This window comes from Lineus longissimus, chromosome 2 (genome assembly GCF_910592395.1).
Source record: "Lineus longissimus chromosome 2, tnLinLong1.2, whole genome shotgun sequence".
NCBI lineage: Eukaryota > Metazoa > Nemertea > Pilidiophora > Heteronemertea > Lineidae > Lineus > Lineus longissimus.
The window spans coordinates 21,599,197-21,618,598 of record NC_088309.1 but is presented as its reverse complement, the minus strand read 5'-3'; the positions used below and the strand labels follow the sequence as shown (position 1 = coordinate 21,618,598).

General features: G+C 41.0%; 1 protein-coding gene across 3 annotated transcripts in view; it reads left to right on the top strand.

Annotated features, from left to right (window-relative positions):
• LOC135482853 (furin-like) overlaps positions 1–19,116 on the top strand; it is a 32,525-nt gene extending 13,409 nt beyond the window's left edge. Inside the window, exons 3-23 of one of the 3 annotated variants that reach the window (XM_064763300.1) lie at positions 977–1,087; positions 3,921–4,055; positions 5,249–5,325; positions 5,558–5,646; positions 5,925–6,097; positions 6,395–6,711; positions 6,983–7,089; positions 7,275–7,392; positions 7,618–7,928; positions 8,301–8,533; positions 8,825–8,845; positions 9,765–9,862; positions 10,265–10,458; positions 10,951–11,101; positions 11,298–11,453; positions 11,636–11,857; positions 12,253–12,462; positions 12,941–13,146; positions 13,767–13,879; positions 14,059–14,224; positions 16,163–19,116. In XM_064763300.1, the coding sequence (XP_064619370.1) occupies positions 977–1,087; positions 3,921–4,055; positions 5,249–5,325; positions 5,558–5,646; positions 5,925–6,097; positions 6,395–6,711; positions 6,983–7,089; positions 7,275–7,392; positions 7,618–7,928; positions 8,301–8,533; positions 8,825–8,845; positions 9,765–9,862; positions 10,265–10,458; positions 10,951–11,101; positions 11,298–11,453; positions 11,636–11,857; positions 12,253–12,462; positions 12,941–13,146; positions 13,767–13,879; positions 14,059–14,224; positions 16,163–16,659 (3,705 nt within the window). In that variant the 3' untranslated portion in view covers positions 16,660–19,116. Of the gene's footprint in view, positions 1–976; positions 1,088–3,920; positions 4,056–5,248; positions 5,326–5,557; positions 5,647–5,924; positions 6,098–6,394; positions 6,712–6,982; positions 7,090–7,274; positions 7,393–7,617; positions 7,929–8,300; positions 8,534–8,824; positions 8,846–9,764; positions 9,863–10,264; positions 10,459–10,950; positions 11,102–11,297; positions 11,454–11,635; positions 11,858–12,252; positions 12,463–12,940; positions 13,147–13,766; positions 13,880–14,058; positions 14,225–15,042 lie in introns of all 3 variants that reach the window. The other 2 variants (XM_064763302.1, XM_064763301.1) reach the window with 2 other exon arrangements.
• The last annotated feature ends 286 nt before the right edge of the window (positions 19,117–19,402 follow it).

Sequence of the window (19,402 nt, the reverse complement as noted above, 5' to 3'; positions counted from 1 at the left end):
TTTAATTGCTAAGCTGTATTGGCCACTGTTCTACAAGAGGATTAAAAACAATTCTCTCAACTTCCTGAGGAAATGTTGTCAACTTGCTCAAAGGAAGATGCAAACAAAATTCTTTGTTGGTAAGCCTGTGATTTGAATGACATGCGACAATAGTTGCTTGTATGCATTGGTCATCGGTGGGCAATCAATCTGCAAGGCAATATCAAACCTGGTGATTACCTGTTTTACCCGCAGACAAGAGGTTATTTTGTCGCACATACAAGCGAATATGATAGCATTGCGTGGCGCTTGACTTACAGTTTGTTGATCCACCTGCCAAAGTGCAAGAAGACCTGAAATCTCACCTCACTTGTGTTGGTCTCCACACTTTCTTTCATGAAATAAGATGAGCTCCAAATAACCACATAAACTACCACCCGAGTCAATTTTATTCCAATCTAAAGCAATCACGACACACATTCGTCCCAAGGGAGTAGTTCCGTTCCACACCGATCTCATTCCTGAGTGCACCCTACTTGCGGTAATTACTGTGTTTTCCACCTTAGGGATACCGTCTGCAAGGCTAGTATGAAGGATTTTTCAAACGATTAGCAAATTGTGATATTGAAAAGCAATTCCAACATGGCAAGGAAGAAAACATTGCCTAAGGTTCCTTGGTGCCCGTCTTAGCCTAGATCCAGGACCCTCCCGTGGTATGGGTGTTTACAGTTCATGGCCAATATGTTTCCCAGAGAATTGATTGACAGCAATTTGAACCCGTATCAGCGTGTTCCACACTTTTTCATCGGCTATTAATTGTATTTACTTGCGGTAGCAGTCTAAACAGGATCTGTTTACCTTGTTACCATGGAAATGTGTTGACCATGGCAATTAAGATGGCTGTGATGGAGGCAAGTGTCCAGATACTCCATGGGTCCATGAGTGACAAAGCCAAAATTCTCAATGTCTTACCGACTGTTATTCTTTCTCCTTTCAGATCACCTGGGCTGAACAACAGGTCGCCAAGAAAAGAGTCAAGAGAGATTTCCGACCAAAAGGGCCCCCAATCAGTTTTAAAGATCCTCTTTATCCTAGCCAGTGGTATCTGGTAAGTATCACCTTAATTGACCTTTAAATGTGACCATTTGTTGGTTTGTCGTCGCTGCATGTTCATGATGTGTGAGTGTGGTTTTAAAACATGTTAGCTTGTGCTTGTATGCATGATTTCATCAAACTTGGTCATCCATTGATCATCAAACTTGGTCGTGAAGAGGCCTTCTGTTTTGGGTCAAGGTCACATTTGGTCATTTTGGTAACTTGCACATCCAGACATTAACTCAAGTTCTAGAACATTGTATATTCACCTAAACTTGAGCTATTTGTCACCAGCAGTATCCCAAATATATTAAAAAAGTCACAGATCTTTTCTCTTTCATCATGACATGTGTAACTCTTGACAGTTAATGGTCACTAACGTGTGGTGTCAGATCCTAGCAAAGTCTGGATAAAGGTCACAGTGGCAAATTGCTAAGGTGAACATCATTCTCATTTCCCACTCTACTATCACTAAGAAATGCTGATTAGCTCTATCTTTCAGTGTCTGAAACAACATGTTTACCTTCTTGAGGAAAACAAGGTCTTTCTGACGACACAGAATGGCCTATTAACGTTGACTGATGCAATACGGAGACTGTCATTGTCACGCAGCCTCAGATTAACCATGGGCTCTTGTACCTTTGATCCTTTGAGCGAGACTTAATCCATAGTCATTTACACTAATGTTTGTCATCGTCTTGAGATCAATTGAGTTGATCTAAGGTGTATCTACATCTTGGGGCTGTTGATGTTGCTGAGTGGGTGAGGTAAGTGGTACAATTGTAGCTCCAGTACAATCATAGACCCTATACGGTGTAGAAATGAGCGGACAGTACATTGTACACATCAAAGCACACAAAGGCTGTAGTTGTACGTGGGCTTGTATTGTACCACTTTACCTTATTTGGTGCAAAGGATGTTGCTGGTTCTGTTAAATACCAAAATAAATATGATATCGTGTTAGCGAGTTCATGTTACCAAGCTCGTTTGGTCAAGCATTGGACATTTCACTAACTTGTGTCTTGTGCTCATCGAAGTCATATCAGCGCTGTTCAAGTGTGACCTACTTTTCAGATATAAACATAGGTCAAGGTCATACAATCCTATGACAGTCATATCTCAAGAACCCATTCACTGTGTGATCTCCAAATGTATGTGTATGTCATTGATCAATCTGATCAAGGTTAAAAGTAGTGGTTGAAGCATATTGACCTTGACCTACTTTTCCAAGGTCACAGAGGTCAAACACAGTGGAACTAAAGTAATAACCATCTTCCTTTCATTGACAACAGGTGAGCACATGGCACTTGGCCATTCATTGAACCGTGCTGTCAGTAGAGTTCAAGACCCACCAGGATACTTGGATCAACAAATCCTTTTCTCTTGGTTTAATTGGAAATCGTCAAACAGGGAATGTTTACCAGGGGAGCAATGTGATCTAGAAATCGATGCAGTTAATCAAAAGGATGTCTTCTTTGTCAGGGTAAAAGATTCAGGGGAGAGAATTTGATTTGTATGTATACATCTGATAACACACAAGTAACATCTAGGGAGGCTCTAAAGATGCTGATACAAAGTGTCAAAGACAGCAGTTGTCTTCACATTCACCATTGAAATATCTGAAACCATCAATTGCTTTGCCAGTCGTCACACACGAACATGACAGTCCGGAAATTGTTGATTGCCTGAACGACATGCTGCGTGTGACAAGCTTGCCATTGTCGTTCATCAGGGAGACCTTGGGTGGAAATCATTAAAACCAATGCATGGTGCAGGTGCCTGAAAGCAGGTGTGATCTGCTATTGTGTCACTAAGCCAGGACAGACCCGTGAGAGGGCAGAGGTGCGGACACCCCCCATCTGATTTCTTTTGGTAACTGTCCCTATAAACCACCAGGGTGCCTCCTCTTTAGGGTAAAAGTTTACAATGTCTTGATAGTTTTATCAAGTCTAATTATTACTGTTTCACTTAAGCACAAATATAAGAATACACAATGTACTCTTGGGATTCCAAGTACATTAAGAGACAACCCTGTTAAAACAAATACGAGTGTCACCTTCACAGTGGGGTTCTTGCCCACAGTATAACCTTTGAAGGGTAATAGTAAACCAAAGACACTTTTCTTAGCAGAGGCTGTGGCTCAATTGCAACATCTAGATGGTGCCTTAACTTTCATCAGTGCTACGCGTAAGCAACGTGACACTTCTGGAGTCTCCTGTTGAGACGTCTTAATAAACAACACAACCCTGCCATCGTATGTTGACCTTTTCGCAATGACCGTTCATTTCCACTGTGAGAATTCGATCCCTTGACAATAGAAGCCAGCCACGGCATTAATAATCTCAAGGAAGTTTACTCTACCCTGCAGCCTGTTTACCCGCCATCCTCAGGATATTGCGCTTTCCTTATGAACAATTTTGCTGGCCGCGATGGTCAATAAATCTGTTAAAGGTTAGCTGTGTTTACAAAACTGAGCTCTTGTATGGACTAAGTATCACCCAGAACACAAAAATGTATGTTCACTAATTGGGTATGACACTTTACCTAGGGTCTCATCTATATCATTGTACCTAACCTGTGAGCATTCATTGGTTTTTGACACATTCTAGTTGCTCCAAGGTTTCAGGTTAGTGGTGCGTACCTTTAAAGACACCATTGCAAACTCTATTTACGCCGTAGTCAGGGGGGTTTCCTTTCCCCAGGAGGCGAGATAGAGATTGACCTGGTAATAAAGTTATCGTCCAATTTCATAACACCATCTACTTTTATTTCTTATAAGTCTTTGCCGTCTTGATACCTTTTTACCTGTGAACCAATTAGTTATCCATTGCTGCTTTCTTCTTCAGCTTTTTGGCGCTAAGGGCGGTTTTGATATGAATGTTGTACCAGCATGGCAGAGGGGCTATACTGGCCAGGGTGTGGTCGTCACAATCCTCGATGACGGCCTTGAGACGAATCATGATGACTTAAAGAAAAATTATGTAAGTAAATCAAAGGCTCTGTGATTCGTAGTCTCAATCAATCCACCCCAATGTAAAGATTGAGTTCAGTTTCAGAATGAATGTGACCTTCAGTGGCAAAAGTAGTCATGGTTTCATTCAAATTTAGATTTTTAGAAAAACTCACCTGCTACTTCCTCTAAATACCTGATTAACTTAGCTCTTTTCACGGTTTATGAGAAACGTAAAATAACAAATCAGAAAAAATGGTCAAACCCAACATTGTGTGGCCTGATCTTTGGATAATTACAAAACTGGTTTTTCTATGTTTTATGACGCACGCAGTCATTTGTTCCTAGGAAATCTGATATTTTTCTGAATTATTGAAGGCTCACATGACCAGGGGAGCTATGAACCTGTCGAGTTGGCAGGTGCTAGGTGAATGCAATCTCTACCCATGGTTATTCATTTTCTATCCTAATGAAGAAAAATGCGGCTACAGGTTAACATCTTCAGTATTGAGGCTGTGGGCATGCTACGTAGAATGCCAACTTGGATTGCTGATAAACTAAGCTTCTCAAATACCAAAGTTTTTCCTGAGTTTAGAGCCGACGATGTAGTGCCTCACTTATAGCTCGAACTTTTTGCCAACATCTTTTCCATCAAACACCTGTTTGTAATATGAACAATGCTTCGCTCTTCCAAAGATCATGTCAAACTTTTTGCCATCCTTACCTGGGGAAAGGAAATCCGAGACCTCTGACTGTTTTACTCAATCTTTTTCTTCTGGTTATCTCTTTTGAGCTTTGTTGGATGCCTTATGTTTAACACCATTCAATGGGATACGGCCACTGCTGTGGCGCTGACTGTCACTAGGGTATGGTGTTGTTGTGACAGAGAAACGTCAATTTTGTCTGAGTTTTGACATCTTTTCATTGCATATACCCAAGTGAATATCAATGCCACCTATTAGGATGCTGATACCCTATTGATGTTACTTGCATGGTCTAGATATTATATAATCATCCAGTCAAAATAAATCCTTCAACCTAGCCATCTTTCGTTCTTTCTTGTTATTTCTTGATTGTTTTGACTTGTTCTGGTTGGGTCAGGTGCAAGAGTCTCATTCAAAGGATCATTCAGGTGCCAAGGTGTCATTGTATGGTCAGATGTTCACTAAGGCAGATGCCAACCATGGACCACAATTGTAAAGTCATCTTTGTCTGTCTTTTCAGGATCCTCGAGCCAGTTTTGATATAAATTCAGAGGATGGTGATCCAATGCCACGATATGATTCCGGTGATGAAAACAGGTACTTTTACAGTTTTTTTTCTAGGATTATTTTTTAAATCTTGTGTCTCGCAATCCTAAGCAATGTAGGATTGGGTTTAAAGCCCCCCCCTCCGCCGAAATACTACATATAATATAGAGCAAGCGGTAGAAACTTTGTGGGTTGCAGTTTTTGGCAGTTTGGAAACTTTTATTTGTTGCTTCGTATATTTTTGGTGGCGGCTTTTGCAATCTTTTTTTTTCACTTTCTCTAGGCATGGTACCAGGTGTGCGGGAGAGGTGGCAGCACAAGCAAACAATTCAAAGTGCGGTGTCGGAATCGCCTATAATGCCAGGATCGGTGGTGGGTGTTACCTAAATTTAGTATCGAAGCACCAGGCTGAACAGGACAACATTCTAATCTCTGAAAGTTTCGTAACAGCACATTCTTTGCCAGAGCGTAGCAAGGCAAAGCACTAACAACGATTGCCTGGGGAGTCATTTTCACAGCACAGCAATGACAGATGTTTTAAGGTGTTGAATTTGCTTCCCATGTGGACATGTATACATATTGTAGCTTTCCTAGACTGTCTATAATGATTTATTGATGGTTGATTATAATCTTCCCAAATTTTCATACAGGTGTAAGAATGTTAGACGGTGATGTTAGCGACATTGTTGAGGCCAGGTCTCTTAGCCTTCAGCCAGATTACATCGATATCTACTCGGCCAGCTGGGGGCCTGATGACAATGGGATGGTAGTGGACGGACCAGCTAAGTTGGCAAAGCAAGCGTTCTTAGATGGTGTAACAAAGGTAAGAAGGATTAGCTTTGTAGCTGTAGCTTGGCCCCTGTTGTTCAAAACAAGCTAGCTCACTAACTTGATGTTAACTTTGATTTGGTGTTATCTCACTCAGTTGTGCCAAGTAAACTTAAAGTCAACTCGAAGTAAACGTCAAGTTACAGACTCATCTATTTTGAAAGACTGAACTGGGCCCAGAAAGCGGTCTTCACAAGCTGTCCAACGTATTAAGTCTACTGCCACTTGAACGTTTTAGCATGGCGAACATTTCACAGTTTGCAGTGTTCAATTCTCCTTGTTTTCACTGCAGGGTCGGAACAACAAAGGCTCAATCTTTGTGTGGGCGTCGGGCAATGGAGGAAGCAGTCACGACTCCTGTAACTGTGATGGCTACACGAACAGCATCTACACCCTATCTATAAGCAGCGTCTCGGAGATGAACAAAGAACCATGGTATCTGGAAGAATGTTCATCGACGTTGGCGTCGACTTACAGTAGCGGCGACACCTACAAAGAGAAGCAGATCGTGACGACTGATTTACATAATGGTTGTACGGAGTCACATACTGGCACGTCCGCCTCCGCACCTTTGGCGGCTGCGATATGCGCCCTGGCACTTGAGGCAAAGTAAGTCCAGTTAGGGAATAAGTTGAAGATAGAGTTGCTGGGGCCTGATTTTTGTACGTCTCATATTAAAGCCTTCAGTTACTTTTAGTAACCATGTGTGTCTAGTTATACTCCAAAGCCACCATCCCATGGGCTCTCTTTCTGCATCAGTGTAGGTTGTGCCAGGAATGCTCCTGCATTTAGTGAGGATTGTGCAAGTAAAGTTTCGATAAAATTCCTGCATTTACTAGAGGTTGTGACAAAAATGTAATGACATACTCTTACATTTCAGTCCGGATATGACTTGGCGTGACATGCAGTACATAACATTAATGACAGCTCGACCTCAACCAATGGCTGCCGACCCTAACTGGGTCACAAATGGGCTTGGAAGAAAAGGTAATTAGACAAATTAACAGTTTACCCAAAGAAACTCTGAGAGTCGGTGTCATGGCTTGGTGATGAGCTAACAAGCAAAAAAGGCAACGTGTTTTGATATCAATTCTGACTACATGTATTTGAAAAATGTCTGTGTCCCATACACCAGCTGAACAAAGAAAAATCTTTTTCAATGCCTTTTTCAGTTAGTTTGAAGTATGGTTATGGTCTGATGGATGCTGACGCCATGGTCCGTATGGCTGAAGTCTGGACACCTGTCCCTGAACAACACATGTGTGAGACATCCAAAGATGGTGATTACAAGTGAGTTTTCTATTTGCTAAATATTCAAATATTTCTTTATCTTATTCAGTCTCTGACATTTTAATCGTTACCTTGTGCTCAGTTGTCTATAAAGTTTTACATTTTAATCTCAGGATGAAGTTATGTTACAACAAGAATTAGTGATAAATTCTTAGTAACATGGTTTCATGTTCCAAGGTCAAATTCTTATAAATTGAAATTGTTTTCCCCTCATTATATTTTCAGGGCCATCGAAGGTAGAGGGATAGAGGTGACTGTCACGACCACGGGTTGCCTTGGTGACCACAAACATACCATACGACACCTTGAACATGTGCAAGTCCGCGCGTCCATAAGTTACGATCACCGTGGCGACCTGATCCTCCATCTTGTCTCCCCCAACGGAACACGTTCAACGCTGCTACCAAAGCGGCCAAGTGATTACAAAAGTGATAAGTTTGAAGACTGGCCGTTCATGTCCGTCCACTTTTGGGGTGAGAGTCCTGTGGGTGAATGGAAGTTTGTCGTAGAGAATGGAGGCCCTGCCACAAACACTGGTGAGTCTTAGGAACATATTGAGATGGAACAAATTTTTCCATTTTTGGCTCACTGAAGTTGGCAGCTTTTTGTAAAGCTGTTTTTTCACTGTACTCAGTCAGCTTATGTTCACCTTTCAATGGTTGTCCCACTATCAGTCTGTCCCCACATCTTTTAGCTGGGAACATTGTTAAACTAAAAAACTGAAGACAACAAAATGACTATACGTGATATACCTTTTATCCTCTGTATTGTTTGAATTGGCCAACGTAATGGTGTCATGATCTTTTTGTCAGGGGTCTATGTGATGTTACAAAACACACAATACCTTGCACCAAAGAACTTTTTACTTGCATGAAAGTTAGAATATTGATAATATTTTTGGGTTCTAGGTTCTCTGGTGTCGTGGCAACTCATCATGTATGGTACGGCCGAGCAACCCGTTAGAGTAAAGAGGAGGAAAGCCACCACGGAACCGCCTAAGAATGGTCAGCAGAATCATGGTCGCGGCTCTTCGCAGCAGCCATTGAGCACCAAGGCACAGACGAGTGATGTAACTCGGACCACCAGTAGCTACTATGATCCTGATTATAGCTATAATTATGAACAGGCTGGACCGGAGCAAGTATGTCATCATCATTTTATCATCACAAAATGCCTAAGTGCCGTGTAGACTGGTGACTTTTAGTGTAGTGACCTGCAATAATTATCACTATGGATAAAATCCTTCATTGCTGGGTTTAAGAATTTTGACAAAAACCATTTGTTCGAAAGCATGTTATGTGCCATTTGTGTCATGATTGATTTCAGTTTTGATATATAATTTGAGGCCCTGGACATTCTTAGTTTCATGTGCAAAAGAATCTTGAGTGAGAGGCTAGCCGTTCCTAACAAATTATCCAAAATATCCTTAAAGGTTACCACTTCGCCAACCAAGGTAGGTGAGCCTGTAGTGAATGCGACATGCACGGTGTATGTTACCGCCGCTTCTCTTGCCCCCATTAGCAAACATAGTCGTCATAATCATATAGCGTTAACCATGGTACTGTTTGAGCTTTACTCTGCCTCCTCCCCCACTAATCAATCTTTGATATAATAAAAGCAGGTATATTGTGTTAAACTACAGCAACACTTTTCTTTTAAAAAGCATGCTGATTAAAGAGATTTGACGTTGATACAGTTCATAATGGTAATGAAAATGATAAATATTGCATGGAGGAATGAAACTCATTAACTTTCTCCTGCATGTTTAAATTTTTGTTGAGGATACTTTTAACTCAGTGCGCATCATAGTTTAATACTTTCCCTTCTTAAAGTTTATGAATGCCTTCTTTTAGTTAGAATGACTTCTCCTTTAACTCTGCTATTAGCAAATTGCAAATGTTCTTACAAAAAATTTATGTCATTGGTATACTGTTTGATGTGATCAGATCTTTGGTAAAAAGGGATCTTTGCTTGGGACTCGGGGAAAGGATAGAGTTGAATTCCAATGATATTCCTTGCCCAAGGGTTATGAATGTTACAAAAGATATCTTGAAGACAGTGCTAATGATTTTAAAGTTTGGAACTGCATGATGATAGTGTTTAACCATGATGTTGAAATGCATGGGGTTCCGATTTTTAGCCTCTTTGACTGCCCACATGTGCTGGCACCTGCCGACTTTTGTGGATTCTTATATCCGAGGTTTCCTCCTCCCTGACGGGTTGCCTTAAGGAGCAGTCTCCTCCACTTGCAACTGCATGATGAGGGGTGGCAATTAGGAGTCTATCCTTACAGCCTTTTCAGAAACCTGACTCCATCACTGTGATGCTGTCAATTAACGATAAGATCTGTATATGTTTTGTTTCTCTTCTAGCCTGGTGAAGTGTGTGATCCTCAGTGTCGCAGTGGGTGTGTGGGTCCTAAGCCTGAAGACTGCCAGGAGTGCCTGCACTACAGGAGAGGCCAACACGGGTAAGATTTCCTTTGAAAAGAAGTTCCAAGTGGGTTTTGGAGTTGTGGGCAAATGAAGTTGGCAGTGTAGTTTTCTCTGCTACTAATTAAAAGAATGTTCCTCGGCCCAGCAGGATCGTCTGATTTCATCATATCCTAATCTTGTCTCATGTACCAAGGTGTACTGAGATATGGAGGATACCTGCCCAAATAAAAGAATTTGAAAATAAAGAGCCTCATAACCTAGTGGTTAACACTGCTGTCTACCATGCAATAGGGCCCGACGATGACTGAATGAATATAAACTGTTAAACGTAACACAATCCATGTATGTTGCAGTGACTGGAGTTACTCAAGTGGCCAAAGGCAACAGCTGTCTGAACAACGCCTTAAGTTACAATTCTTTCCCCATTCTTTTTGTAGACCATGCGTGTTAAGCTGTCATTCTGGAGAGTATGCCGATGAGACAAACGTGTGCCATAAGTGCCATTCGACCTGCAGTACGTGTGAGCAGAAAGGTCCCGAGGGCTGTCTCACCTGTCAGCAAGGTTACTTCCTCGTACAAGATCAGCAAGTTTGTGTCGCTCAGTGTCCTGATGGATACTATGCTGATCAAGGTAGGCCTTGTCTTGACCCTTTTTAAAGTACTTTCGACTCCGGTCTGGCTGTCCTAAATGTGACTCGCTCTATCAAAACTAGGCGCTTGTCGCATCTGAACTTGACAGGTTGATACGGATTTGTTGTTCATTTCCCTATTGTAGACCTTTTGTGAAATCTATTACAAACTGATTTGGTCACATTTCACAAAAGGTCTACAATAGGGAAATGAACAACAAGTCCGTATCAACCTATCAAGTTCAGATGCGACAAGCGCCTAGTTTTGGTAGAGCGGGTCATAAATAGGAAAATGGCCTGATTACAGTAATATTCAATGAAAATCAGTGTCCTTAAAATGGGGGCTTTAGATAGTGGTTGGGGTGTCCAATTGGTCATTGACTAATATGCCAGTTAGGGGCCTGGGTTGTGGTAGCATTACAAGTATTCTTCATAAAAGCGTGAATAGTTTTGATGTATTGTGAGCTGTGATGTTGATGTTGTATTCTTTGTAGCTGATGGCCTATGTTTTCCCTGTGATGATAACTGCGTTACGTGTAGCAGTGAAGGCGATGTTTGTACTGCTTGCAGTGAAGGAATGACGTTGAGAAACCACAAGTGCCTCCTCGAGTGCAAGCCAAACCAATATAAAGATCAAACTGGAATGTAAGTGTTGTACATGTAACTGCCAGGAACCATGTGCGCACTTGCGACAAATTGAGAGCAAAGATTTCTCTGCCAAAATTCAAGTTGCTTAACGTTTTTGTCACAGAGATTATTGCAAATTGCTAAGAAATGCGAAATTTGGTGATAGACAGAATTTATCGCTTAATATCTGTAGACTTCATTCATCTCTTTCCAGATGTCAGATGTGTCATATATCATGTGATTCCTGTAGTGGCCCATCCATGTATGATTGTGTCCGGTGTCCTGGTGGTGTATTCTTCAAAAACGGAACATGCATCCATGAATGTGGCTTATTTTTCTACGCCGACACTCAACTTTGGGAGTGTAACAGGTAAGAGGCCTCATCAAACATGCATTGCTTACAGAAATAGCCTTGAAAAAGCTGTTTTGTCATGGTCATTTCACGTGGTTCGTTGTTTTCTAGTAACAAAACTGACCTCCTCATGAGCCCTGAAGATACAAGAGTGGCGGCTAGGTCATTATCAATTCTACTCTCATTGTCTTCATTTCCAGTTGTGACCCTAGCTGTCTGCGCTGCCTTGGCCCCCAGGCAAATCAGTGCACAAGGTGTTCTGATGACTTCAGGCTGGTGAATAACGGCTGTACCAATAAGGATGTTGCATGTGATGAGGATGAATTTAAGACTAAGGATGGTTACTGTAAGAAATGTCATCAAACGTGCAAGACTTGTTCTGGAGAAAGTGATGGTGACTGTATCTCTTGCACCTCTGAAAGGTAAGACCTTCACTTGGGAAACACCACGCCTTTCTCTTAAGGGCCAAATTAGGATGCTAATAGGCAGGTCCTTGTACCCCTTGATCATTGATAACGTTGGGATCCAATCTGTTCCCAATCACAGGTCCCAATCGAAACAATTTTGACTTCTCTTTGAGTATGGGCTTATACAGAAGAGTTATAATTCATAGGACTGATTTTGGTCCAGAATCTGGCATTTCTTTGTTTATTGGCCTGTGTGATCAGACCACTGTCTTCATGAACACGAGAAGGACAGAAATGTTAGTCCACAGAGTAGGAGGCTCTACAGTACTTCAATGGAACAAACAACATAGAAATAGACTGTACCCCCAGGTTAAATGATTCATTTGTGATTTTTTTTCCTTTCATTTTAGGATTTTCTATGAAAATCAGTGTGTTACCAAGTGTAGAGCAGGTTACTATACCTACGTTGCCAGTGCCATTGATGCATCAACAACCAAGGAATGCCGAGAATGCCATCGTAATTGCCGTTTGTGTAAAGGTGGAGGGGCAAAGGACTGCACAGCGTGTGAACATGGCATGGTGCTAGTGAATGGTGAATGCAGCACAACATGTCCTGAAGGGTAAGCATGGAATTGCTCATTTTGGTATTGTCATAAATGGTGAAGTTTGCTGAGAACTTACAGAAGGTAGCTCTCTTGAAAATACAGTCTCATTGACATAGGTTGTCAAATATGTAATTTATACATACGCTTTTCATTATACATGAATTGTATTTGAAGGGTAAGCATGGAATTGCTCATTTTGGTACTGTCATAAATGGTGAAGTTTGCTGAGAACTTACAGAAGGTAGCTCTCTTGAAAATACAGTCTCATAGACATAGGTTGTCAAATTGGTAATTTATACATACGGTTTTCATTATACATTAGAATTGTATTATTTCATAGTATTATTTCATGGTGTAAGCAATTTCAAGGAGAGTAGAACCCAAGGACACCATATTGGTACCAGCATTGTTAGGATAATTCCCAGCATTTGTCAGTCCAGAGCTAGCATGCTTTTGGAGAAGTTCTTTGTATAGAGCTACAATTTCTTTTCAGTCAATTCAAGGATCAAAGCAATAAGTGTACATCATGTGATGCCAGTTGTTTAGAGTGTACGGGCCCCGGTATGGGAGACTGCATAAAGTGCCCCATGCCTGTGCTCCTCTACAATGGACGATGTCAGTCCTCATCGTGCCCGACAGGTTATTACATGTCCCATGGTGAATGTGGCCGATGTCATCATACATGTAAAACATGCACAGGTAGGCATTATAAATTGCTTCTGAGGGATAAACTTTAATGAACAACTCTGACATGATGCATTGGGCAGAGGTAGCGCAGTGGAAGAGAGTCGGCCTCATGATCAGGAGGTCGTGGGTTCGACTCCCGGCCGAGTCACTGCTTAGTTCCCCTACTGGTCGAGTTCAAGTGAGCACCTTCTGGTTGCTCCTTGAAACCCCTGATTGATTTCTGTGGAGACCGGGGTAATAATATGATATCCCAAAGCGCCTTGAGCGAGAACTTTAGTGTCACGGAATTGCGCTATATAAAAGACTCATTATATTATTATGATGCATCATCCAAGTCCAAATGTGGTAGGTTTATTAGCCTCCGAATGGATGGCAGCGATCCTATATCAGTATATGCCACCTGGAGGCATCATATGGAACCACCAAGATGAACACCAATGAAAAGTTAGACAAGAACAAGGATCGAAAGTGGAGACACCCAAGTGAGCCATCTCCATGGCCTTATCGTCCGAAGACCTTGTCCAGCAACCTGAAAGCACCAGAATATGGGCCAGAAACAGAGGTAGACTCTATCGGCTTGATATGTGCAGGTCGTCGGTGATTTGTTGCTAAATGACGTTGGCCTGTTTCAGATGGCGGTCCAAGTAATTGCTTGACCTGCGAGGAAGGTTACATTGTCTACCGAGGTTTTTGTATGAAGGCCCCAACATGTGCTGTTGGCAGTTTCTTCAATGTTGCCAAGAGGGTAAGTCTAGATCTGATGTATTTCTGATCAAAGTTCATCTTATTTGACAGTTAGAGTTAGGGGTGCTAACATGTAATATTCTTGAGGTAACAGTTTACAATAAATGACAGAAGAGGTCTCGGCCCCCTAGTTCAGGGTAATGTCGCACTCTCTGAAAGTTCAAGTGTTTTTACTTTCAGGAGTGTCAGCTATGTAACAAAACCTGCCGCACGTGTCGCGGCCCGGGACCGACAAACTGCACGTCTTGTGAGAAACCTTACATCCAAAACAAACAGAATAGTGAATGTACTCTCTGCTGTTCCGAGACACACAGGAAAGATTGCTGTACCTGCCACCTTGAAACAGGTTAGTTTATCACTCGTTCTGTTCAGGACATTTTCACACTCTTTTTTCCCCATTTTTCTAATTTGCCTAACTCAGTTTCTCCACATTGTGTTAATTGTGCCCCTCGCCTCTTACTGCACCATAGTTTCTCCAACCTCTCAAAGCGAGTCGTATTCTGCCCCTGCATCATGCTGCACAGACTTGAATGTTAAAGTTAAAGTCAGCTGGGCTATAGCCCGAGCAACAAACGGATCATGCGGCCGGAGCTTATCTCGGTTTCCGTAGCATTAAGCGACTAGGAGTGTTACTCCCCTTGGATAAGATGCTGGTATATCGCAGGCTAACTTCCCAGGCAAGCCTGGTACCCATTTATTCCTGGGTGGAAAGAAGCAAGTAGGGTTAAGTGCCTTGCCCAGGGACACAAACATGAAACAGTGTTGATTCGTCCGTGTGTCGAACCTACGACCTCCTGGTTATAAGCCCGGCACTCGAACCACTCTGCCACTGATCCCCCACAGAATTGAATGAGACCTTGAAACACATCTGTGACTGTAAACAGTGTGAAAAGTTTGCAACAGATTTTATGTTATGGTCTTACTGCCCAGACCGCGAGATCCCCCCCCCCATGTCGACACACACACACACCTTTTTACGCCTATTCCAACGTTCTGTTATCTGCATGCTCTTTGTCCTAAGTTGTTGTACACTGGCACCGTTGTTTTGTTCCTATCATTTTTGTGAGTGCGAATATCACCTTCGAGGACAGGGAGGTCATCTAGCCGAGGGGAACAAGCAAGTGGGTTGCACATATCTCTTATCTGACTTTGTTTTCTCTCCAGGTCGATGTGTCAGTGATGGTGAAAATGTCAGGTTTGACAAAAATGTCTCAGAAACCGATAGTGTCAATAGGCACACTGTGCCATGCGATGACCTGACATTTATGGCTGTAGCAACCTCCACTTATGGTGTTGTCCTCTTTGCTGTCTTTGGTTTCATCATTGTTCTTCTTTGCATTGGGATAGGTGTTTTATACACTCGTTCCCAAGCGTCTCCTTGCTTTAGTAAATCTGAATCAGCCTTTCCTGAAACTGCCATGCATTTTGAATCCACAAACATTTCTGTTTTGAGTGTATCAAATAAAACTGCTCTTTAAGGGATGGTTTCAATGTTTTTCCTCATGAGTATGGAGGATATGCTTGGGGGAGGGAGCTTTTCACTCTGGTGCATGAATTATGAACATCTTTGATGTGGAAATCATCATCTTTTACTGTTCGTTAGAGTGAGTCGAAGAAAGAGTACTCTTGTAAAAATGTTGAACGATCCCTCAAAAGAGAGTCTATTGTCTCTGCAATGCAACATCACTCAAAAGATCACCTATCCTGCATGAGAGGACACTGTGTACTACACTCACCAGTTATTTTCCCCTATTGGTCCTTTCCATACAATTTTGCATCCCTGATAAGGAAGGACACCTCGTGTCATTCCCATGTTCCCCCTATTGAGGTGGATCTATACTGCTCTCCACCCATAGCATGCACATCTGTTATGAACTTCATAGATGCATATTGCACGAGAAGTCACCAGGTGATTGACACAAATATTGCACCTAACAAACCAGTTGCAACCTCATTGTCATGCAGTGGAGTGATGTTTAAATATACTTTATAAAAATCAAACTTAGCTGACAATCAGGCCATATATCAGCCATACCGGAAAGGGTTACGATTAAAACCCACGCAAGATAACAATGAGCTGAGCTGGTTGTGCAGTGCCATAAATATTGCATGGTGATTTAAAATGCCAGATTTATATGCATGATTAAGTTTTAAAACTTTTAAATTGGTTGTTCTCAATTTACCGTAGCAACCATTTGTATTCGAGTCATTTTATAGCGATTAACACTATTGACCATGTTTAGCCATCCTCAATATTACATTTTCAATGTTTTGTATTCTCCAGGTATATGTGTTGATGACAGAAATATAGAACGACCAGGATCAGATACAAACAGTTTTAAAGATAGTGGAGGTTTGAGTTTTCAACATGTAACCTTGTCCTCTGTCGCGGCCTCAACCTTTGGGTTGGTAACCTTGGCAACCTTAAGTTGTATATTCATTGTTGTGTTATTCTTCGTTACTTTTGGCCTACTTCAGGCATACACCAATGGAAATTTATGTTTCACGCAAAAAGTTGCATATCAAAAACTGCCCACTGTTTATGATCATAAAACTGATCGAATCCTTCTAAATAGGGAGGACTTTGAGGATGAAGATGAAGAAGATTTATATTCTGTAAAAAGTAGTCCAAATCATACAGAGGAACTCTCCTCAAATAATCATCATAGGGACGACTCGAGAAATCATAATAACAAACGCAATGGGAATCATTTAGGAGCAAATCATGTTGATTTGAGCGAAAATAGTTATAGCGATGATGTCACGAACCATATCAAATGATGTTCAATACTCTTGTAATAATTGCTTATATCAGAGAAATTGTGATAGGGGGCTGTCAATTTAATATGTATGCAGATAGCGTTTGAGTTATAGCTGCTCTTTTGCTTGTTATTTTAACTCTTCCCCTGCCAGTCGGGATGCCAAATATTTGCTCACAGCCCTCTTGAGAGAAACATGGGTTGGTTTATAGCCTGACCTCGAGCATCACAAGGTTGCAGCATTCCCACATTGCCACCCGCACCAAAGACATTTTGGATATCTGCTGTTTTATACTAAGGTTTACTTAGCTACAGTGGAACCTCCCTTAGTGAACACCTCTCTATTAAGGACACCCTCTATATTGAGAACATTCATTTGGTACCAAAATGGTATTTTCAAGAGAATTTAACCCTTTTGATCAGGACACCTCTCATATAAGGACAGCATTTGTCTGTCCCAAGAGCATCCTTAGTAGATGGGGATTACTGTAGCCTAAGCTCAAGGTTGGTGTTGTGCATACACAGTTTAAAAATTGACGGTCCCTATGTTAGTGATAGCCCCTCCTTCCACAGATTGTAGAAGCCTGTCATCTGTTTATGTCATGTCCTCTTCCTCACTGCCAAGATGAATTCACTGTTGACTTAATACTGTGAACCTTTAGTAACAAAAAGCCTAAGGACGGTCTAGAAGATGTATGGTTCCTCAAAAGATATAATTAATTACATCAACCAGATATTGTAATGTTTAAGAAATTGATACCGAATTGGAGGAATTGGTTGTCTCACCAAACACTGCAAGTGTAGAGCTACATGTAGACTGGAGCCGAGGTTTTGAGCAAAGTGTCATCTCCAGTTGGCCTGCTTGAAACAAGTAAAAGCAATATGTCTTTTGAATGCTATTTGGTTGACAGTATGAGTGAAACTCTGCTTTGACAATCTGTTTTGTATCAGAACGGTATTATCACTCAGCGTACCTTCATTTCATATTGCCATTCTGCTTGAATTGCATTCATTGTGCTTGCCCGAGATGCTCGAATTAGTATTCTTGTTTTCAATAAATTTACAACTTCACCGACACTGAAAATGCTCTGTATGAATGACTTAGTTGGCAATTGCTACTGCATTTAAGGAATTTGCTGGTATATATGAGGAGGTTCATCTCAAATGCGATATGTGTCATGGCATTGTCCATGTGATAAATGATCTGTCCTTAAATTTCACAGCATTCGGGCCCACAGTAAAACTTTTTTGACAAAAATGTCCAAAATTTTCCAAAGCACTTTTTCACAAAGTTCCTAACATTGAAGCGAAAACGAACAAATCTCATTTTGCGATGAATCTCTTCACATGTACACATATAAGGTCTCTTGCGCACATATTGGCCTTATTGACATATGATTGATGAAAAAATCACCAAGGAAATTTTTAAGTCTCGACTCGGTAGAACTGCTTATGTTAGTTGATGAATAAGGTGCTATCATATTATCATATATCAAGATTTTGCAATGGTGATGCCAAATGTTTGTGAATAGTTTTCAGTTTCTTTATTTCCTTGTACAGGATGACCATAAAAGCCATAAAAGATCAACTTTAACTCATAAATATTGCAACTTCGTTTTCCAAACTGTAGGGAATTCTTGGTGGAATTCATCAACCCTCCTTGAGGGCTGAAATATAAAGCTGGCAGTTGCGCCCTTTACTATACTCCATTGCATAAAAAATGGCACTTTAATTTTCGGTAATTTCACCCAGAAAATGAAATGTTTGAATTAAATGTTATATTTCATCTAAAACTTCAAAGTCCAAAGTATCTAAAAATACTTACTTTGCCAACAACCAAGAACAAGCGAGTGAAATACTGACAGCTTTTCCCAACAATTTTCAGCTTTGTTTTATCGTGCAGTGCCTTTTTTTCATGAAGTGGAGTATAAAGACTTTATGACATGGTCATGGCGTTTTCCTGATGAACATTTCTTGATACTTAGTTGCATATATACTCTTATTTGTATCACTATTATCAATGCTTCTCAGTCTTTGTTGTGCTGCATTATGTAAAATTTAAGAGATTTCAGAAAGGCTATGAACTTTTGTGAAAAATGCATTTCTGTCCAATGAATTTAAAAATGGAAAAAGTAGAACATTTTCATATTTTCATATGAAAGCCAACCACAACAGGTTGATTTTATACGAAAATGGCTGAAATGGGTGAAAAATTATCTTCAGATGAACGAATAGAACCTGAAGGGCGGGGTTTCTTGAACAATTTTTTATTTCTAACTGCCATCCAGCAATTTCCATAACTCCAACGAATGAAACCAAAAGTAGTTGCAAGAGTCACATTTTATTCCATGATTGTTAAGTGATTGGTTAGTGCTTGCATGGTGTATGTTGATAGAATCCATGATTTTGCTGGAAAGTTTTATACTAATGAACGAAATCAATATATTTTTAATAAAAATATCAAATCAATCATTCAGTATGTCATAGTTCTGGTTGTTCATTTCAATTATTGCCTGTTCTTGTCCTGGCCAATAATTGCTCTTTGCCCGCTGTTCAAATATTCTGAAAATGACTTTCTCTTCAATAAGAGGTCATGAACAGGGTCAGGGCCAATTGACTGGCAAACACATCTTATTATGGGAACAGCTCCTCTGCAGATTGATCTAATGAGGACATTGTCGCAGCCTGAAGGCATGGCTGGTACAGCCACAACCAGAAGGCAGGGACAGCATAATCACAGCGCCAGATATAACCTGAGACAACAT